Source organism: Aspergillus foveolatus (assembly GCF_047715535.1).
Source record: "Aspergillus foveolatus strain CBS 279.81 unplaced genomic scaffold BDW70scaffold_82, whole genome shotgun sequence".
Taxonomy (NCBI): domain Eukaryota; kingdom Fungi; phylum Ascomycota; class Eurotiomycetes; order Eurotiales; family Aspergillaceae; genus Aspergillus; species Aspergillus foveolatus.
The window spans coordinates 1-20,496 of NW_027396146.1; the positions used below are offsets into that span (position 1 = coordinate 1).

Genomic DNA, 20,496 nt, shown 5'->3' on the forward strand with positions numbered 1-20,496 from the left:
TCATGACTAGTAACTATAGAGGCTACTTCTACGCAGAATACAATGTAGTTTCGCTTGATTTCACATGGCCTTAGGTGAAATCATCGCTGGTGCTGCTGTAGAAACCATAACAGGTGTAAATAACAGGTATTTAACCGGCTTAATCATCAAGTTATACGTCCAAATGTGGAAAGTTATGCATTAGATGGGCATAAACGGGCAGCCCGCGGGCGCCCGCCAAGGGCCCGGCGGGCCACTGTGGGCGGAGCTTACCCGCCCGTGGGCTCTGGCGGGCGGGCTGTGGGCGGCTTCTCCCTGCCCACGGGCGGGCTGTGGCGAGGTCTAGGCGCCTCTCCGGATCGAACAGTATATTACTAACGTGTACGGAGTACTTATATGCAGCTACTGGCCATGCGAGACTTAGTACATATATATTGAGATGTGTTGCAGTTTATATAGAAATTTGAAAAGGAAACCGCCGCTATATATTTGTACTGCGGGTTGCTTGTACACCAGCTTCACAGTACAAAAATCCCTACTAAGATCATATATGAAAGGCGATCAGTACCAGCCTACCACAGGATACGTACCCGGTGTACGCCCTCTCTGGTTAACCCTTGTTCCTAATACTATCCCGGTTTTGGGTTTCTCCGTGTCGACAATCCAGAGTCCTCTGAGCAGGAGAGGTGTAACGATTGGGTTAAATGATGGTTCTGGTGTCTCGCAGGATCCTCTTGGTGTTCTTGCACCTGAGCTGGTCGTACGACAAGGATTTGATGGCCATAATGGCCGGGAGTACACGGTCTGGTATACGTGGTCTAATGTTGCAGACCCTATTGCATTCGATGTTATTGCGCCGGCCACCAGTACATGGGCATAAGGGCCCAGCCCTCTGCTCTAAAATCTCTCACCTCGTAGGCGTTCAGACCACATGCGAACGACCTAAACCTCCCAGATATATCTCCAGGGCGGACTTCAGTCGCCACTGGTCTTGTGGCTTGGATGTACCTTGTATTAGTAAGAAACAGGGTTAATTTCCTATAAGGAAGCCCAAGTAATTCATACTAGGCAAGTGGAACGGCAAGTTCTGGCAACAGAGACCACGGCTTACTAGTATTTATTTTTATATGACTTTTCATCCTCCCACATATCAACATTTCCTTGCATGTTCATTATACTGGGAGTTTGTGTGCCTAGTCTGCCCTCCATCGCGTTGGTCCGATATATCCCGTTGACTTTTCTAATCCCGTCGGTCACACAACCCGTAGGTACTCTTATGACTTGCTTCCAAGATAGATTGAGTTGTACAAGTGAGGGACTCACATCTTTCCACTCAAATGCGAAAAAATGTGTAGTAAAGTCTATTTTCATGGTTTTCCCGTTTTTCCATTTCCCAAAACAGCATCAGATGCAGTTCTCGCTCGCTGATGCGTTTTTGAGTCAAGACAGATTAGAGAGACATTGTGTTTGCCCAATGGAAAGTAGATATAAAACCTGAGGCCTTAAGATGGACGCTGAGCAGAAAGGCCCAGTCGATGATTGATTGGCATTTTGCCCTTTGCCTGGAGCTATTGCTGATGGTTGCATGCACATTCTTGTCCGTAATATGCGCTGTTTTGCTGCAAGTAATTGCTTTACATCTTACCTAAATCCTGCCGTCCTCTCTGAATTTTGTCAGCGTCAGCAAAATACATACAAGGATAAGTGCATTGCATTGCTCCAGTAATCAATCTAGGGAAATTTTCGAATCACTCGGGTCTATAGAACATAAAAGGATAGAATTTTGAAGTAGAACCTTGGGTGAAGCTGATGGGTACCTGCGGCTAGTTGGGATCACTAAACCGAAGTCGGTTCGCTTTCGCTGAACAGATGGAGGCTAGAGAACCGGATAACCAGGCCAGGTCCGGGTAAACATCCTCAGCTCTCCCTGGCCCAGGCCAGTCTCCGCAGAAAACTTACTAAATCAGGCACACGGGGCTTTTCAATCCGCGGCATTGCAAGATTGTCACTCTGTCGTCAGCCTCGTGAGTCACTGCGTATCCGTAGGAGGTAATATTATAAAACAGGGTTGCCTCGTTATAGAAACAAAGTTGGCAAGGAATGTGTGTCCTTACCCGGTTTTTCCGCCCTTGGTGGCCAGTTTGTGTACAGAAGATTACAAGTCCAGTGTCGCACGGCCCAGGTATAACGAAATTTTCGATCCTTCGCAGCAACTTATCAATGCAACTTGGAATTTGACGCCTTGAGCTTTTCTGGAAAAACACGGGTGTACTTCAACTGGAAAGCGAAATACCACTTCCTCCGAAGGGAATCAATGCCGTTACTTATTAACTGATGCTTTAAGCTCTGGAGCCTTGAGTGGTGCCGCTGCTGGTATGTTCATGCTCTCCAGCAAGTACATATCTCATTCTGTGTTTGATTGCTTGTGCTCGAAAGCAGAGGTTGGTGATTTCACTACCAGCAGTTCCCTATATAAGCTACAAGATGAGAGTCCAGGCACCAAACCTATATTTATATTGTGATCAAGTTCCTCATTGCACTAGCTCTTTTTTTTCAGGACTCTTTTAAAAAAAACTAAACTAAATGACCAGATTTATCTTCCTTTATATTCTATATACCCTAACCATAAGTACTATCAGTCTGAATCTGGAAGAATTCTAGGAAGTGGATGGACAGTTGGGTTAGCTTGCCGTCTAGACTCTGGTGTAACGTGCATAGGTAGTATTGTTTTCAACTAGCTGTCCTGTATGCACGAATATCACAAGCTTAGAGAAAGAAACAAGAGATAGAAGCGCAGATATCTTCCTCCTCCCTTATCAACCTTTCCCAATCATACGTCAAGACTTCCGACTTCCCGGACTTGCATGCCGACGGATCTCTTTCCCGAAAGTTACGAGGACGGATCTCTTTTCCTAAGCTACAAGGCCGCAATTCCGAGGCTGTAAACTGATTGTTGCAGAGACCTTATTTAGAACCAGGTTGAGGGCATGGCCAACAACCAAGATCAGGCCATAGCCTGTGACATCTGGTCTATCAATCAATTAAGCTTCCTGGATAGCTTATCTGTAAGAGACTTTCTTTTTGGGGCAATATCAATAAGTTGTAAATTTAATGTGGGGCCTCTCAATTGCCACTTAACCATGCATCGGCAGTTTCCAGAGTAGCTTCAGACTAATCAAGTGATAGTCAGGCAGTCAATCTCAACAACCCAGTCGGCCTGGGCAAGGATGGCAAGGGACGGGCGGAGAAAGAAGTAAAGCTTAACAGATGGCAAAATGACCTTCAAGGCCGTTAGATAGCTTAGCAAGCTGTACAGTAGTGGAAATGCCCTTAGGGATACCAGCATTCGGTTTCCTTTCTAAAGTCAGGGTTGTCCACTCCGCAGTAGCTGGGAAGGAGGCTGCGGTTTACCGACCTCGATTTTGCGAGAGCAAAGTTGGTCTGACCGTAATAAAATACCAATAGTGCAAAACAGGTTGAAAGCAGGGACTTAACACTCGGTTGACTGATCTATGCATGACCTCCGTGCGATCTTGCGAGCCTTTGACAGACTCGGTGCGGAGTCTGACTTCGGTGGTCGCAGATAACTAACTATATAAGTCGACCATACCTCTTCGGGTTAGAATGTTCAAAAAAAGAATAGCCAGCTTAGAGTTAGCGACTTACCAACTTTTTTCTTTCTACCCTCTTATATGTTATTACGATAACATATTCCTATATTAAAATAATCACAAACTAGTCAAGGGAAAATCTGTCTTGTAGCTGTTCTAGAATTTTACTAGTACCTAGAATTTGCAAAGTTATAGATATTATGGTAATTAGTTATAGTTAGTGACTTATCTTAGGCTTTTCCTCCAGGGAGATTAAAGGTAAGGCAAGGTAGAGGAGAGAAAATCTATTCCTGACAAGTAGTATTATATTCTAGCTAACTCTAAGTTGACCTTACTGCTTTGAGCTAGCGCACCTAGAAAGCCGACTTAATGTTAATTCGCGACATTTAGCACGTCACCTGTGGTCTGACAAAACCCCATTCGAAGGTAATGTCACATCTCGTCCCAAAAGGGAAAGGTGCGGCCCGCGCCGCGCCGGTCCCGCCGTGCACTAAACTTCTTGGTAGACTAATGGTCTACTCTTATCACAAAAAATGCTCATCTAAGGTGTAAGGCGTGGGTCCCTGTGGACCGAACACGGGTTTGTTTGTTCTGACCTGTACGACAGTCCCTGTTAAGCCACCCAACTATGGCGTCCCATTTGACACGATAATCATGGTTGTCTACGGAGTAGAGATGCAAGGCTAAAACACCGAACATGTTTGCTATGGGGCTTGAGTTTTCTTTCTCTGGCATTCAGAGTATCTAGGGCTAGCTAGATTCTACGATGATGTGACAGCGCGTGAGTCAATTGGATGCTAGGCAATGGACGACTCATCCACCCTACCTGGCTACCCACCGACATTAGCTAACGCTGGGCTTGCCTGACGCAAAAAGTACCCCCCCTGGATAGGCCGTGTACTGCCTAAGTGACGCTAAGGGTTGGATGGCGTTCTGGCCCTGATTTTCAACGCGCTACCTGTGGGATGCTTTCCCAAAAAGTTGATAACCTCCGCCTTGCTCAAGGTTCGGCTATTAGGCTCTCCTTAAGAGGCATGTTTCATGTTCCTCCGGTGCCTCCAAGCGGTCACGTTCAAGGGCAGTGGCTCACTAGTCGCCTTTTTGCTTCTTCCGAAAATTGCTATGACTCGTGAGCACCCCAGACGGGCGGTTATGGCACCGTATAGCCTAGTAATTTGCAGTACGACCCCAGCCATGACACAGCCTTGCCTTAATGTCACAATTCTTTCCCATGCTCTGGTTTGCCGCGATTTTCCCATCCAACACCCCTCTACAAATCGCACTCGGGGCCTTACTCTGGCTGAGAAGAAGAACAAAATGACATCCCAGGGCCCAAGCCGCCCCAGATTCTACCGCAATTTGCAGAACCTCGGGGAGAAGAGCGTATTGACCCTGACCAACCTGAGGCAAAAACACTCAACGCTCTCGATTTCAGACTCCAAATCCCAGTCGTCAACACATAGTAGCGACATCGCAAGATACCAAAATGAAAATCCTAGTCCAAGCTCAAGCGCAAACACCAACAAGCGAGCATCATCGCACACCATTAGCGTAGCGCTCGACAGAATACATTCCTCATCATCCCAGGCGAAATCGCGACTCTCCGTCGCCGTCCCCAGCATGCTCGCCTCGTTGTCTCACAGCGCAGCTCCAGCCACACCGAACAACCCAACATCCTCCTTACTTACTCTAAACCGTCATATCGAAACCCAATCCGTGCAAGCACGCCACCTCTTCACGCAAAAGTCACACCTCCTCTCCCAGAACGAGCGGGAATGGATCGAAGCCACGATCTCTGATACGGAAGATGCGATACGGGAGGTTCTTAAACTTACAGAGACGTTCCGGGTAGACCAAGAGCTTAACAATGGGCGTGTTGGGATGAAAGCTCAATTACGGTGGTTGGTCAGAGATTCGAGACGCGCGAAAGACGAAAGAGAGCGATTAATGCTCTGTCATGCAAGCTTGATGGGGGTTCTAGGCAGCTTACAGTCTCTCCATCCCCCTAACGATGCGAAAGTGGGATTCGTTCAGGATGCGACACGCCCACATGAAAGGGAAGGGGAGTCAGAACGGGGAACGGTAGGCGGATTATCTGAGCCCTCGGAACCTGTGCCAGTATACGGGTTGTCTGCTTCTAACACTTCACCGAGACCCAAAAGTCCTGTGTGGGATTTATCAGTCCAATTGCAGGACGCTGGGATGGAGGTGGCCGTTACTGAGCCCGCACTGTTACCTCCAAATCCCCCGGTGTCGGCGGCAACGCACTCAGCGCGTATCTCGACGGTTAAGCTTCCCACGCAGAGTGAGGAGGAGATAGCACGTGAGAAGCTAGATGATGAGCTTTTGGACATGTTATCTTGGCGGTGGGCTCAAGGGAGGCAGTCACAATAATGGTTTCTTCTACGGAATAGGATAATATTCAAAGATGTACATTACTATTACAACTATGTAAATGTTATTCCTCTGCCCATCACGTTTCCTTTCTGTGGAAATCTCGCTTCATAGCTCATTGCTTAGACCATGCTTGGATACCTTTCCTGTACCGCCTCAATAAGAGCCTGCGGCCTTGGTAGACGTTTACCCTGCTCATCAAACGTTTTGATAACTTGTGGTACAACTGTAAACTCATTCTGGCTCTTATTCCACACGAACTCGAACGTGCAAGGCTGAGAAAAGAGCCAAATGCCAAGTTCTGCCGTGGAAATTGCGAGCTTGCTGAGGTGAGAGACGCGGTCGCTCTCTGAAAACGTTGCCAGAGCGTACGAGGAAAACGCGGACGTGAAATCGGCGGCGAGGCTGCTTGCAGCTTGATCTCGGGCGGCGGTATGAGTTGGACCTTTATTGTATGCGTCTTGGTTGTAGAGATGCGCGGTCACCATGCGCCAAGCAAACAGCGCATCCTCGGTGGCTAAGATACAATTAGGTATTCAGATGAGATACGCAGGGTCCCGCGAAGATACGTACATGCGGCAGACCGTTCAACCTGTGGCTGGGATGCCAGTATTTTCGGTAACAGCTCGCCTCCGGGGCGAATCGCTTGCAGTAGTTTGTAGACTAGAGCGTGGGTAATGGCCTTGCGCGAGACGCCGCGCTGCCCGAGCATGGTACCGAGTGATGCTGGTAGATAATCTGAATCATATTCCGCTAACCGAGCGAGAGTATCCTGGGTGATTTGAGGAGAAGGTGACCTAGCCCCGTAGTAGTTGTCCACGTGCAGACTGGCATGGTCGATTACTGTAAGAATCCGGCTGCGGACGGTCTCGTCGTCGGCTGGCTGGGGAATGAGGGCCGCCAAGGAGAAACTGTCATCTGCTTTCTCACTAGACATAGCAGCGGTGCTCACGGTTGCACCGGACTTCGATCTCAAGCCCACGCCATGCTCGAGCTCTTTGGCCGCTGGAGGTGCTCGGCGACGCCGGAAGAGCAAGAATGCTAGAAGAAATGTTAGGAGTGCAGTACCAACAATGCTCCCGACAATCGCCCCCGCGAGGGTTCCATTGCTGGTTCCATTGGCAGAGGCCTGGGAGAAGGTGTTGGAGTCGGCTGTTTGTGTGCCTGAGGTCGGCCTTGTAGTCGTAGAGGCTTGTCTTGTTGACCCTGATTTTGGGGTTGTCGTTGGGGTTGTCATTGGGGGTGACGTTGCGCTCGCAGTTTCTGTGGATGTCTCGGTCTCCGTGGATTGCAGACTGCTATGGGTGATGGTTACTGTAGTTTCTCCCGCTGACACATAGTCACCGGCCGCATTTGGCTTGTAGGTTGGGTATATGTCGATGGTCTCCGAGTCCGGCCAGAGAAAACGCCTTGTGGTTGGAATTGTAGTATTTGTGTGAGCAATAGTGAACGAAGTCACAGTTATCGGCTCGCTAGTTTCGGGGACAGTTGTAGTGAATTGGCCTTCTCCTGTAGAATAATGCATTGCGGTCAAGGTTTAGTCCTGGCAAATCTCAAATTGAATGTTGACACGGGTTCTTCCTCAAACACGGATTGCAGAGAGAATTGGAGGGAAGCTAGGTTTTAACAAAGCATCAGTTGGTGTAAGCCGTACAGTTTGAAAAATACTAGTAGGCGGGTCGGCGGGACACAAGTGCACTGTTGAGCCAGCCTTTTCTGAATAGGTCTATGGGCATGGCCCCTGCAATTTGAACATGCATAAGTTGGCTTAATATTATGGACCAACACAAGTGTCTGGTTTTCCATCATGCAATTGGCTCATGAGAAGGCCCCCCATTCTTCTGTGCCTGAATGGGGTTTCAGAGCAATCAAAATACACAGAGTCGGCTAGCTCATGCAGTTCCACTACCGGCCTCATATTTCGCCGTCAACATCCCCTTTCTGCAAGCCGTTCATGGATAGCAAAGAAGTTGTTGTCAACAGCACCATGTCGACGTGGGTGGAAGAGCGGTTTCCAGACATTGTGGTGGGGATTGATTTTGGCATGACATGCACAGGTTGTACGCCCTCGTTGACCTCTTGAGACCATTCTTATGAAGCTGATTTCTCAGGTGTCGCCTATACGATCGGTCCGGAATGGGGTCCACCCAAAACGATTCAGCGATGGCCTGGCAAGCTGCTCAGCGAGCTTGCCAACAAAGTCCCGACGAGTCTTGTTTACGGGCCGGACGGAAATACGCCTGCAGAATGGGGGTTCGGTTGCGATACGGAAGACAACACGTCGGAGATTAAGGAATTTTTCAAGCTGCATTTAGCACCGCAGAGCGCGAGCGAGAGCGAGAGCATGGGAACGAGCATAACGAGGAAGGAAGCCCGGCGCTGGTTCCAGGATTACATATCGTGCATTTATAAGCATGTTGTGACTCATTTTCACGGGTCTATTCCGGGATTTGAGAAGATGCGCGTAGAATTCATCTTCAGCGTGCCGACGACATGGAAAGATGTTCGCTTAATTGAGGACATACGCAGGCTAATTGCCGAGGCAATCAAGACCGGGGCTCCCAACCACTGGACTTGTATTGGACTCACAGAGGCTGAGGCGGCAGCGGTATATTCCTGCCGTGAGTATTATCAGGTTGGTTGGCTTCAGCATTGACGCAAAACTGGTTGAGTTGCGTTTGACATACCCAGACAGGAGATACGATCCTGGTTTGCGACTCGGGTGGAGGGACTACGGTGAGATCGCTCCCATGGATTCGTATGTTGAATCGCGCCCTAACCGGGTTGTAGGACGTGAATGTTCTAAAACTGGCGTCCGACCATGGGGAACCTGTGCAACTGGAGCAGCTAGGGAGTGTTGAGGGTGAGGCTGTCAACCCCTGATCTTGTCGCGGCTAACCTCGTAGGACGCCCAATTGGATCGGTGTTCATTGATCGTACAATTCACAGGCTTATCGTTGATCGGCTGTCTAAAGTAAGGGATGATTTAGAGCATACACCTGAACATGTTGCCTGGAAGATGCTATCAGGTCGCTTCCAGCGGTTAAAATGCGCCTTTGGAACTGACGTCGCACGTACACCCATGCTCAACCTTGAAGTGCCCTTCTTGAAAAACTCAAGAACTGATTTACCAGTTGCCGGAATCTACGATGGTCAGATGAGTATTGGATGGTATTTGCTCCTTCCACGGGAAAATGAAATGGCGAATTTGCTAATTCTCTACCAGGGAACACATTCAGCGTTGCTTTGACAAGAAGATTGACGAAATGTGCGAGCTACTTGACGGTCAGATCCAGAGTATGGAGGCAAAATATCCCCAAGATCGGATTGTAAGCCCACCATTCTACTCAGAGGCGTCAAGCTCACTCAATGCAGTCATATCTTATTCTCTCGGGTGGGTTTGGAAGCTCTCCCTACGTTAGGGAGTGTCTACATCAACGATATGCAGTTCCAGGAGTAGCGAAGCATCCCAATGTCCTCGGCCTACAAGTGCTCATGGCAGAAGAGCCGCAGCTTGCGGTTGTCCATGGGCTGCTTCTTGACCGAATCCAGCAATTGAAACGCGGGGTGGTTATGTTTGGGTCCAGACGCTCACCGGTCAGCTACGGCATTATCTGTGACCTGATATATGACCCAGAAAAGCACATAGGAGAGCCAGTTCGGCGAGATCCACGAGACAACAATCTTTATGCGATTGACCAGATTGAGTGGCTGATCATCCAGGTATCTTCCAATACCAATCCCGCTTACAGAAGTCCTAACGGTCGTAGGGCAATACTGTTCCTCACACGGGTATATCAAAGGATTTTCAGCTGAAGATAAAGCCCGGCGAGGAGCATCTTCCTTGGAAAGTCCATATCGTAATGTCTACGAATCCCCCCGATATGCTACCACAGAGCATGAGGGTTAAGGGCGCGCAGCATGTCTGTAGTTTAGACATCAGTACAGATGACGTGGACCGGAAAATGAAGAACAGAAGGTGGTATAACATGCGTCCGCGGTATTGGCGCGCTTTATTTGAGGTTCGAGTGATCGTTGGCGCGGCGGATCTGACGTTTCAGCTATGGTCAAAAGATCAAAGGATTCGTAGTAGCCATCATGAGCCAATCAGGGTGCAATGGATGCCAGCGGCGGCAAATGAATGAATGATAGGATCAGTGGCAGCAGTCTTTGTCTTGTTCTCTTTCATGCAGTGTACAAACTTCTACTGTGGTTGACACCGATGATTCTGTTAGTATAGTTGGTCACAGTGCTAGCCCAAAACAGTCAAGATAGTGTCTTCGTCAAACATTGTCGTGCTCTAAGGGGTATAATACCTCAACCATCAAGAGCATTTGAAGCAAGTCATTGGTCAAAATATAATAGACGTACTACACGATCCCTGCATAACATGAAAATATAATACTAACAGAATCACCGTGGTCAAGCACAGTATGCGTCTGCGCCTCTTGAATACTTCCGCTGACAATAAATCATACATTCAGAGGGGGTTGATTTTCCTGCTGAAAATGGAGATATTTAAATTATTCTGCCGGCGTTGTTGTTGGATCGCGAGTTAGTGATTACAGAGGCCTTAAGGTAGCCGTAGTTTTTTGTCCTGTTTTGGTCTCATCAAACTACAAAGGGTGCCAGTATTCTGAGTGGCTGACCAAAAGTGTTTTTCATTGATGAACCTTTACCAGATAGCCGATCCCAGGTTCGCGCAAGGATGACGGGGGAGACGAGCCCAGCTAAAGGCCAGCTCGCGCAACAAGGGTGAGCCGCTCACCCTGTGTCTCACCAACTTGCTCACCCCACTTGCGTGACGGTACTCAATGACAGCAAACAAGATATTTCTTCTTCACTTACACGGGCAATGCTTGGAGATCACTTATATATCCTGCCAAGACGTATGAGGCTAATTTGGCTGCCTGGATGGCAGCATATTCCCAAGCGTTGGGGGAGCTTGCAGTGACTATAGGGGGCAGACCGTGGTTCTTGCTGCTCTTTACAAGAAATTCAGCAGGCGACAGATGATGTCTGCACCAATAAACCCAGCAGAATAAATGATGGGGTGGTTAACTATCTTATAGAGGTCCAAAAGAGGCAGGTGCAGATAGTAACCAAATCAACCGGAATAATCATAAGAAGAGAAGCAAATAACCCTATTTAGCTATGACATATACAGGTCACCTTTGGCAAGTACAGCTCCATACCGGCACCAGAATGCTAGTTACACAGGTTTCATGCACAGCACCCTAATCAGGCTTTGCATTTTTTCTGGTGCTCAAGACGACTAATTACTAGCGGTAATGGTGAAACAAAGCAAGCGACTCTGTACAGCAGACTACTATGGATTTAGATTTCTGCCGGCCCAATACCAGAGTTTACATGGAATCGTTCTTATTACATTTGTGTCGTAATAGTTTTCCGTACGTGTATTTATGATCGGTGGGTGATAGAAGACGGAATGGAACGGATACTTCTCTTATGCCGGCATTTCCACGTGACTTAACCAACCAACTTTAGGCTGTGAGTACACTGGGCCCTGAAAGTCTCTCTTCCCAATGTCAGCTCAGCCCCTATATTGAAAGGCGCACCGAGGTTACCCGGGATCTGGGGCGGGAATGCGCCCAGTGACCGCTGCGTGACTCTACAAGGTAGTGATAGGATCCATACCCCAGCCTTGAGTGGGACCTACGGGCCAGCTGCACTGCCCAGGCGTATGATTGGATGGGGAACACCGGAGCTGCGAGCGGCCCGTCCGAGCAGCGTGCGACAAGCTATTCTAGTCTCAGGAGGAGAGCTGGCCCAAACGGGTAAGAGTGCTGTCACGAGGACAAGGCCAATTTCACATTGATAGGGGGGGTCATGCTGATTGGTGGAGGGGTAGATCCCGCGCATCTCTCCCTGTTGCTCTATGTTCAGCCCTGGGGAAGTATGTCGATCGGCAAACCCCGAGCTTTTTTCTTATTAATTTTAAGAATAATATTAAGGCCAAAAGACGAGCTAAAGTGCTAAGAGCCTTAAATTACAGATGCAAGTTGCCGACTCCACTAATACCGAACATGCCCGCTAATGGGTTAGCAAGTGCTCTATCCGCCAATTCCAGCGCCCCTTCAGTTCCCTCTTACGTGCTTGCCAGGACGGGGTCCAAGCTACTCAGACAGACGGCATTCTTTTCACCCACTGTGCCCAAGGCCGCCCCTACAAGCTCACAGGAGATTAGTATTCAGTATATTGGTACTGCTGAAACATTCTCGGGTTAACGGATGTCTAATGAAAGAGTTACAAGCTTACGAATGTTCGACTCTAGCAGCGAGAGCATGGTGCTCTCATAATTTCTTCTGGTTCCATTAACATTGCACCTGCATGTGCCTAGTCTATGCCAATTGAATGGTTCAATTGGTATCAGCAAAACCTTGTATGTATCTATACCTATATGGAATCTATACACGTACACTAACAGAAGTACAAGGTGAATAGTGTATTATTTATAACAATGGTGATCTCTTATAACAATGGTGATCTCAATCCTTAGAGGCGCAGACAGGAACCGGAACACGAACCTAGGCTACAGACGCGAGGGATCATTCCTGCCGGTCAGCCCGTAGACCCACAGTTATACCGTAAGTACAGATTACCCCAAGCATCTTCTCGGCTCTTGCGCACGCTTCCGTGGGTTGGAACACTCGCTCAACCTACACTAGGGTCATGGAGCTTATTGAGCTGAGCCTCGCGGGCCTGTCGTTGGCTTTTATCTTTGGCCCCCACCGATCTTAAAACAACCCCAGCCGTAGTTTCGAGACGAACGCATCAGAAACGCAGTAGCGTGCCGTGCCGCGCAAGGAAACATAAGCGCATTAGTCCTCTTTTGGCCCTTGGCCCATTTGCGGCACAGCAGTTTGCGGCACGGCAAAGCTGACAGATAAAACAAAGCATTAATCGTTGCACCCCCGGGCTTGAGGAAAGGAAGATGAAAGGGGACAATTCGAGTTCTGCAGCATGATCCTCCAAAACGTTTACGTGCTTGCCTTCCTTCAATTCCTATTCCTCATTCAAGCCTTCAGTGCGGGATATACTCCTCTGCGGACGTACCACAATGCTGACAAGGACACAACTATTGCCATAAAGCGGGCCCTGGACTCCGCCAAGGGCATAACGTACACGCTTAATGAAACAAAATTGACGAAAAGTTGGGCTGACGCTACTCTCTTCTCGGTCGGAATAAGGTACCCCGAAATCGTCTCGCCCATGGTTTGACACGCTTACTGACAGCCAGTCTTTAGTTCCAGTACAAATGCCTCTGTTGCTTCAGAGGATGCAACACTAGATCTCGAGGCAGGTCTCGCAGTTGTTTGCACAGCATGTTACATCAATGGGTCCGTCAGCGGTTTCTTAACCGTGGAGAACGACTTCAATATTACCCAGGCCATAGATAGTGTCGCGGATGAGATTGCAAACATGACAGAGTCGGCAATTGACCAGCTCGAAACTTTTGTGGATGATTTGATCGGCAACATCACTGAAATTGACAGTGTCACAGACTTCGACTTTCCTGCCTGGCCGACCCTCGACCTGGACTTGGACCTCGACGATGCAGCCATGTTCCCGGATGTACATGCGCAAATTGAATTTAATGACTTAGAGCTTTATGTGGAGCTGGATATCCAGTTGTCCGCTGGGGCAACGTATACGTTGAACTTATTCACGTCGCAGAGCGTTGCTGGTTTCGCCATTCCTGGCCTTGAGGCAGGCGCACTGTTCAAAGTCTCGCTGGTGCTTATCGCCCAGGCGGAAATTGACATCAGTAGTGGGTTCCATATTAAACTTGACGATGCGTTTGCGTTAGAGTTGGAACTGTTCAACAAGAATATTTCGCAAATTTCAATGTGAGCCCCCGTAAACTCGATGCTCAGCTCATACACTTCCCTTCTTTATCGATCGAAGTCTAATCATCTTTTGCAGGCCCGGTGGTAGAATGGAATTTCTTCCAGTAACCATTGAAGGCCACGGCAGCCTACAAGCCCTACTCCTACTGGAAGCCAGCGTTGGGTTCGAGATTACAAGTCCGGACTCAATCTTGGCCGACATTGCCAGTTTTAGTGCTGGAATAGGCGCTGAAGTCTTTGCTTATGTGGCCGACTTCCTCGTGCAGGCTGATGCTTCTACTAGCGACGATACAGACTGTGCAGTCGAAGTTGTTGCCGAGTATACTCTTGCCGTGGGCGCAGCTGCGGGTGCAACTGTGGCTGTTGCCGAGTATGAATGGGGCCCTGCGCCTAGTACCACCGTTCCTTTATTTTATACCACCCTGGCGAGCACTTGTGCTGGAAGCAAGACATCTTCACCGACTACTACTCCTGTTTCCACACTAGAAGAGCGGGACAATGATTTCGAGAAGACGACAACTACAGTGTCCACCACATCAACGTACACCATGGTGTCCTGCTCCTCAAAGGGTCTCGTCAACTGTCCTGTCCGCCTGCAGAGTACAACGTCGGTTGAGCGAGCATTGACGACAGTTCTCACTGTCGGACCAAATGTGGAAGCCACCTTCCCCGTGGACACTTTTACTACCCTGGAAGGTGCTATTCCCTTTGGGGACAATGTTCGCACTTTTGGTGCCTTGTCCGGCACGCCGGTGTCCTATGTTCCCCCGCAACCGACTTCTTCAGAAACTGGTGGTGCTGAGAGCGTTGGCTCGGCCGAGGATGGGAGCAATTCTAACAAGACTCAACTTATTATTGGCTTGAGCGTGGGACTGGGAGTTCCGGCAGTCATAGCTATAGCGTTTGGGTTATGGTATGTTTGCACCGAGGTTCCCTATCGCAGCGACGTCTTATTTACTAACGGATTTAGGTGGTTCTTCTATAAACATAAGGGATCTCCTATCAAACAAGTTTGGGTGACAGCGGACTCTCCAGGTCAGGAACAGGGTACAAAACAGCCAATGGCAACAGTAAGCGCTACCTGAAGAGAAACTACCCTCATAAGTACCTGTATATAATCAAGGTGAAGCTTGCTATATAAGTTTTCTATCCGTAAACTGGTAGATACGACCACAGGGTGTGAACAATAAAACTACCCCTTCGCTCAGCCGTATTATGCCACTAATCTAGGCTGCTACTGCCATTTTCTAAGCTTAAGATGAATACGTAGGGCTTCCCTACTTTTATCTAACAATTTCTGCGGCAGGAAACGAAACAGGAGGTGAGGTGGTAAGTCGATTGGAAATCAAAGATAAACATTTTGTGCTTATTTAAAATCCTGCGCATGGATAAGAGATATATATAAAGGATCCGGGCGTCGGTGAGAGATAGCAGAGCCTAGTTCCCATGCCAGTTTAGGAAGATCAGGAAGCCACATCTACTCCTCTAGTTAGTGAAAAGCCAGTGCGGCTGCATTGCCGTTCGGCAGTGAAGCCGTTTGATTAGAGGCAATAAATCAGCGGCAAGTCCTCCGAACCCCGTGTTAGGCCTCATAAATAAATTCGGTTCCTGAAGCCAAGTTCAGAGATAGCTTTCGTCTCCCTGCCACGCACATAGCCCTGCAGATAACTATTTATAAAACGTGAAGATTTTTGTTCCTTCTATCTATCCGAACCTCGAAACTCGCGTACTCAGAGAGCTTAAAGTCACCCAAGATGCAGTATCTCGATAACGATGCCGTTTATCGTTTACTGATCAACCTCACTAAAGACGAAGCTATCGAGTTTCGAAAGATTATTGAGAAAACCTTTGAGGACTTTTCTATTAGCGGCGAGCGTCGGTATCAGCCCTATCCTAGTGCCATAACTCGCCCAAATGGCCAACGCACTCTTTTTAGGCCCTTTACTTCAGACTCGAGCGTCGGTGCCAAGCTCATTGTCGAACCTCCTCTTAAACCCGACGGCAAGAAGGATCCTTTGCATGGCATCCTAATCCTGATGAACGGACAGGGCCATCCCACGGGCGTATTAGATGCCGAAGAAGTGACGGGCTACCGAACTTCCATGAATGCCATGGTTCCTTTCACTTGGAGAACAAATGTTGGAAATATTGTCATTTTTGGTGCTGGCATGCAGGCCCTGTGGCACACGCGCCTTATCCTGACCTTAAGAGGCTCTGAGGTTAAAACCATTACTTTTGCGAGTCCTTCTCAGGACCGGGTGGATGCACTCATTCGAACGGTGTCTAGAGAAAACGAAGCCCGCTGGAAGTCTGACTGCTCTTTTTACTATATCAACACTTCTGCCTTAGATTCCCAGGAACAGATAAAAACTCTCCTCAGCGCAACTGATTGCGTTTTCTGCACCACCCCTTCCCGAAAACCACTTTTCCCTGCCAGCTACTTGATTGAGCGGAGTAACGGCCGTCTACCTTTCATCTCGGCTGTCGGCTCCTGGCAATCGGACATGATCGAGCTGGATCCCAAATTACTGCATCATATTATCGCTGCCGATGGTGGCTGCAACCCGATCAGCGGCGAGGACACGGGGGTGGTGCTGGTTGACGACCGCGACTACGCTCTTCAGAATTCAGGAGAGGCGGTTCAGAGCAAGCTCAAAGCCAAAAACATGGTTGAGCTGGGCCAGATACTTGCCCTGATGAACTGGAAGATTGGATTTGTCAACGACCAGCAGATTAAGCAGACACAGCGGTTTATCTCACAAGGCTTTGTTGTCTACAAAAGCATAGGCGTGAGCCTTACAGATCTGACGATAAGTAATGCCATTTTGGCGCTTGCACGGAACCAGCAGCATCATTTATAATGTACAAATGACAGAGTCGACCATAGACACTAAACTTCCTAAACATCTTACAAGAATTTTTCAAGCTATGACCTTAGGAAAAAAAATGGACAGGAATAGACCACGTCTTAATCAGTGGCATGCGAGAGCATAGAACATAGCTCTAGAGATTATGCAGTCTTGGGCGTTTGCTGCTGTCTTGAATTTTGAACCCAGCCAGCGGGGCTCTCCTGGTACTCGTCGCCCAGTTAAATAGACTACCAAGTGTTATGGTTTGTCATGGCTTTGGGGAACTATTCCGCATCATACAAGTCATTACAGTCTGCCACGGTCATCATTTCAGCACAAGTTATCATCGCCCAATCGCACATTGTACAGCCAAGGGAGTCTCTGCTATTGGGGGACGATCGTTAAGAGAGCTTTGGTCCATTGGAACAGGGATATGACTAGGGCTGGAGAGAACAATTGAGAGTCTGCGAAAGTAGGCTGAAAGCAAGAACTGATTAATCGCGTTGAAGGCCAAATCAGAATTTACGTGATAGTCTGTCCTATATCTTTCCCATGCCCCAGCCTTCCGTTGCAGCTCTGAATTGTACCTGGGCCCCCCCTTTTTTTTTTTTTTTTTTTTTTTTTTTTTTTTTTTTTCACTACTCCATTGCAACATAATACTTGCACTCCCAGCAGAGCCTGATCTCCGTGCCACCAAGATCTTCCGGTCTATATCATTGAAGTCGCAAGTATGACCGCGGTTACTGCAGCTGTAACGGCTGCGACACGGAGCACTTCATTTTCTGCCTCCGGCATCGCGCACAACTATCCAGGGAATCATCAGTGTGACCGACACAGTTTCGTTACCACCTGCCACTTACACATTCGCCAACCTTCTCCTGACCTGTTCAACACCTGCAATTCTGTCGTTTCGCTCTAATCGTGGTTACAACTCGGCAAAGTACGGTAACAGGATAAGTTGGCCGAGAATGCAGGGAGTCTACTATATATATACATATATGCCTTTGCGAGAAGCAGCTAGGCGCGACTCGGATCCTTGAATGTTTTGTCCCAAACCGCATCCGGGAATGGGGTTTCTTGATGCTCACCACCTATGAGATGCTGCAACGGTAACGAGGGTCACAGGTATTCTTGGGCGCGGTGGATAAGCATTAATAAACACGCAAGGTTATCCTGCAGGTATCGGCTACAAAAACGCATTCTGTGCTGCTGATCAACGAAATAGAAAAACAATCTCTAGAGCATTGAACACCAGGCAGCAAATGTAGCCAGTGCTTCATGCGTTCGTGTGGAGGCGCTGGCACTGTACCTCCAACATCAAGTATGGAGCGGAACCGCTTTACAGCCACTCTCTATTTAGGCGAATTCAATCTGGCGAGTATGGTACAATCTTGAAACCCGATCTAAACCCTCTGTGACGGCAATCCCACGTCTTTTTACGAGAGCAGAGTCCGATCCAGAGAGACTTGTTCTCCACTCGATTGATACGAGTAGGGGTCTATGGCTGATTTGAGTACAAAAAAGCTATCGGCAACGTTTCCGTCGGATATGGTACCGAGTGTCCCTCTATCGCCTGGCCTCCCGAAATAAAAATGCTGTAGGAAATGTAGGGCAACGTGGGCAGTCCCAGCCCCCCCACTTTAAAGCACCTTATGAACAAAGAGTATTATTCCTCAACTATGATGATACGACAGTCACAGTTTCAGATGCTGCATCAAGAGTAAAAAAAAAAAAGAATAAAAACAACATACAGCATTTTCAACAGCAGCAGAACTTCGATAGACCTTGGTCAAAGTCAGTACTCCCATAGAGTTTGACCCCATAGAGTTGACTAGTCTTGGGGAGTTGTCATGTCGGATTGCTTATCCGGAATCCAAAAAGTTGTGGGAAATGCAAGATGGATATTTCCCGGTTATGATCAATGACAATCACGACAATTTTGAATATAGGATTCACCGTCGGTATGCTGTATGGTAAGCTGCCATCCTTTCCTACGAAGTCCTTGCCTAAGGTCACAGGATTAGGCCCTAATCAACCGGCGTTACTCCCGACACACCCCTCATGCTCTGATCGGCTACCCTGCCGGTGCATAAGAGTACAGTCGCCCACTGGAGCCGCTAAATTCATGATTCGGCATTTCTGGCCATGTATGCTTTATTTTGGCCTATTCAAGGAGCGGGGTTCTTTATGCTCCGCAAGCGCTGCGGATTGATTAATAACGATTCTCTTTTCGGCTGACAAAATCGACTTTCGCGTCCAAGATATTTGTCCCTGAGTCTCAATTTCTTCCTTCATCCCTCTATTACGACTGCCAGAAAAATGAAATTCGCAAGGTCCATCAACGTCGTCGGCTGTCACTGCGCTGGCGAGGTTTGCGATGTGATCGTAGGGGGGGTTATGGATCCTTCAGGATGCAGCTCGATGTACGAGAAGCTTGTCCATTTTCGAGACAAAGAAGATCAGATCCGTCAGCTTCTTCTGCAAGAACCGCGTGGACGTGTTGCGATGTGTCTGAATCTTGTCTTGCCCGCCTGCGACCCCAGAGCCGACGCCGGATTCTTGATCATGGAGAGCGACGAGTACCCGCCAATGTCAGGCGGGAACACCATCGCTACGACAACGGTTCTCCTTGAGACAGGCATGGTCAGGATGACCGAACCGATTACCAAAATGGTCTTGGACACACCGGCAGGACTGGTCTCTGTCACTGCAGACTGTGAGGGCGGCCGGTGCAAAGCCGTCACATTCGAAAATGTGCCGTCGTTTGTCTTCGCTCTGGATTACCAGATCGAAGTCGCTGGACTAGGAACCGTCTCTGTCGATATTGCATGGGGAGGCATGATCTACGCAGTGGTCGACGCGACCTCGCTTGGAATCCGTATAAATAACCAAAACGGCCCAAAATTGATTGAATACGGAGAGCGGATCAAGCATGCCCTTCAACGAGCTTCGTTCGTCCCTGTTCACCCGGAGAACCCTAATATCAAAGGAGTCAGTATCCTTGAATTCACAGAACCGCTTGACCGCGATAAGATGGAGGCCGTCAACTCAGTCGTGGTATCTCCCGGGCGATTCGACCGATGCCCCTGTGGCACGGGGAGTTGCGCAAGGATGGCTGTGCTCCACGCCCGCGGTCAGCTCGCGGTTGGTGAAAGATTCACACACCGCAGTATTATTGGGAGCACGTTTGAGTGTCATATACGCGGAACACAGAAACTGGGAAACTATGACGCGGTTCTGCCAACGGTCAAAGGGAGTGCCTTCATATATTCATTCAAACAAATGGTGTTAGACCCTGCTGATCCTTGGCCGGTGGGCTTCAGAGTCGGCGATCAATGGCATGTGGAACACAACTGATCAGGAAGCTATCAATGAGACATTTTTTTCCTGCTGATGTAAAGCAGCCATGTGGTGGTTACTAGAGAGAATATAACTTTTTACGTTGAGAACTCAGCAACGTCCTCCAGGAGGAACGGTGTCAAATGGATGCTCTCTGAACCGATGGATATTACCGTCATCTGTACCAGATTGTGCATCCGGAAGATGATTGGTCACATTAACAATCGGAGCATTTTAGGAATCAGCCTGCGTAACGAGCCTGTAGAGACCTAAGGGTAGGGCAGCCCAGCTATGCTGATTTAATCGTCGGCTTGTGGCTACACAGGACGCATGCGACTGCTGAGCATGAGTGGGAGGAGACAGGGTTGGCACGAGAACCACTCTACTTATTTTGCCTAGGATCAAAGTCCTCTATGCAATATTGGGGCCCGGCCACATCCATTTGCAACGCTT

General features: G+C 48.6%; 8 protein-coding genes across 8 annotated transcripts; 6 read left to right on the forward strand and 2 right to left on the reverse strand.

Moving 5' to 3' along the window:
- Positions 1-396: 396 nt before the first annotated feature.
- Positions 397-961, forward strand: BDW70DRAFT_143893 (uncharacterized protein). The gene has a single exon (XM_073738171.1). The coding sequence runs from the start codon at positions 419-421 to the stop codon at positions 857-859; it is 441 nt and encodes a 146-aa protein (XP_073591897.1). The 5' UTR covers positions 397-418; the 3' UTR covers positions 860-961.
- Positions 962-2,906: 1,945 nt separating this feature from the next.
- Positions 2,907-3,612, reverse strand: BDW70DRAFT_143896 (uncharacterized protein). The gene is made up of 2 exons (XM_073738172.1): positions 3,395-3,612; positions 2,907-3,333 (listed from the first exon to the last, which is right to left on the reverse strand). The coding sequence occupies exons 1-2, from the start codon at positions 3,495-3,497 to the stop codon at positions 3,155-3,157; spliced, it is 282 nt and encodes a 93-aa protein (XP_073591898.1). The 5' UTR covers positions 3,498-3,612; the 3' UTR covers positions 2,907-3,154.
- Positions 3,613-4,627: 1,015 nt separating this feature from the next.
- BDW70DRAFT_143898 (uncharacterized protein) lies at positions 4,628-6,061 on the forward strand. Its single transcript, XM_073738173.1, has 2 exons — positions 4,628-4,770; positions 4,902-6,061. Exon 2 carries the CDS (start codon positions 4,908-4,910, stop codon positions 5,982-5,984), a length of 1,077 nt encoding a protein of 358 aa, XP_073591899.1. The 5' UTR covers positions 4,628-4,770; positions 4,902-4,907; the 3' UTR covers positions 5,985-6,061.
- On the reverse strand, positions 6,046-7,656 carry BDW70DRAFT_118548 (uncharacterized protein). Its single transcript, XM_073734708.1, has 2 exons — positions 6,558-7,656; positions 6,046-6,501 (listed from the first exon to the last, which is right to left on the reverse strand). The coding sequence occupies exons 1-2, from the start codon at positions 7,507-7,509 to the stop codon at positions 6,107-6,109; spliced, it is 1,347 nt and encodes a 448-aa protein (XP_073591900.1). The 5' UTR covers positions 7,510-7,656; the 3' UTR covers positions 6,046-6,106.
- A 315-nt stretch (positions 7,657-7,971) lies between these two features.
- BDW70DRAFT_163844 (Hsp70 family protein) lies at positions 7,972-10,129 on the forward strand (the record flags this gene model as incomplete). The annotated part of the gene is made up of 8 exons (XM_073741370.1): positions 7,972-8,044; positions 8,096-8,619; positions 8,676-8,720; positions 8,775-8,847; positions 8,891-9,155; positions 9,211-9,313; positions 9,360-9,707; positions 9,755-10,129. The coding sequence occupies 8 exons, from the start codon at positions 7,972-7,974 to the stop codon at positions 10,127-10,129; spliced, it is 1,806 nt and encodes a 601-aa protein (XP_073591901.1).
- A 2,781-nt stretch (positions 10,130-12,910) lies between these two features.
- On the forward strand, positions 12,911-14,984 carry BDW70DRAFT_118579 (uncharacterized protein). Its single transcript, XM_073734709.1, has 4 exons — positions 12,911-13,195; positions 13,253-13,855; positions 13,932-14,768; positions 14,826-14,984. The coding sequence occupies exons 1-4, from the start codon at positions 12,969-12,971 to the stop codon at positions 14,938-14,940; spliced, it is 1,782 nt and encodes a 593-aa protein (XP_073591902.1). The 5' UTR covers positions 12,911-12,968; the 3' UTR covers positions 14,941-14,984.
- A 625-nt stretch (positions 14,985-15,609) lies between these two features.
- Positions 15,610-16,716, forward strand: BDW70DRAFT_153623 (uncharacterized protein; the record flags this gene model as incomplete). Its single annotated transcript, XM_073739676.1, has 1 exon — positions 15,610-16,716. The coding sequence occupies one exon, from the start codon at positions 15,610-15,612 to the stop codon at positions 16,714-16,716; it is 1,107 nt and encodes a 368-aa protein (XP_073591903.1).
- Positions 16,717-19,023: 2,307 nt separating this feature from the next.
- Positions 19,024-20,169, forward strand: BDW70DRAFT_171711 (proline racemase family protein; the record flags this gene model as incomplete). The annotated part of the gene is made up of 1 exon (XM_073743291.1): positions 19,024-20,169. One exon carries the CDS (start codon positions 19,024-19,026, stop codon positions 20,059-20,061), a length of 1,038 nt encoding a protein of 345 aa, XP_073591904.1. The 3' UTR covers positions 20,062-20,169.
- Positions 20,170-20,496: the final 327 nt, after the last annotated feature.

What these genes read in the sequence shown, in the direction of transcription:
- BDW70DRAFT_143893 (XM_073738171.1), top strand. Translation starts at nt 419, where the DNA reads ATGTGTTGCAGTTTATATAGAAATTTGAAAAGGAAACCGCCGCTATAT.
- BDW70DRAFT_143898 (XM_073738173.1), top strand. Translation starts at nt 4,908, where the DNA reads ATGACATCCCAGGGCCCAAGCCGCCCCAGATTCTACCGCAATTTGCAG.
- BDW70DRAFT_118579 (XM_073734709.1), top strand. Translation starts at nt 12,969, where the DNA reads ATGATCCTCCAAAACGTTTACGTGCTTGCCTTCCTTCAATTCCTATTC. An exon ending in CTCTTCTCGGTCGGAATAAG is followed by an intron (nt 13,196 to 13,252) that starts GTACCCCGAAAT and finishes GCCAGTCTTTAG; the next exon opens with TTCCAGTACAAATGCCTCTG. An exon ending in AATATTTCGCAAATTTCAAT is followed by an intron (nt 13,856 to 13,931) that starts GTGAGCCCCCGT and finishes CATCTTTTGCAG; the next exon opens with GCCCGGTGGTAGAATGGAAT.
- BDW70DRAFT_118548 (XM_073734708.1), bottom strand. Translation starts at nt 7,509, where the DNA reads ATGCATTATTCTACAGGAGAAGGCCAATTCACTACAACTGTCCCCGAA. An exon ending in GGTTGAACGGTCTGCCGCAT is followed by an intron (nt 6,502 to 6,557) that starts GTACGTATCTTC and finishes ATTGTATCTTAG; the next exon opens with CCACCGAGGATGCGCTGTTT.
- BDW70DRAFT_143896 (XM_073738172.1), bottom strand. Translation starts at nt 3,497, where the DNA reads ATGCATAGATCAGTCAACCGAGTGTTAAGTCCCTGCTTTCAACCTGTT. An exon ending in TTTGCTCTCGCAAAATCGAG is followed by an intron (nt 3,334 to 3,394) that starts GTCGGTAAACCG and finishes GACTTTAGAAAG; the next exon opens with GAAACCGAATGCTGGTATCC.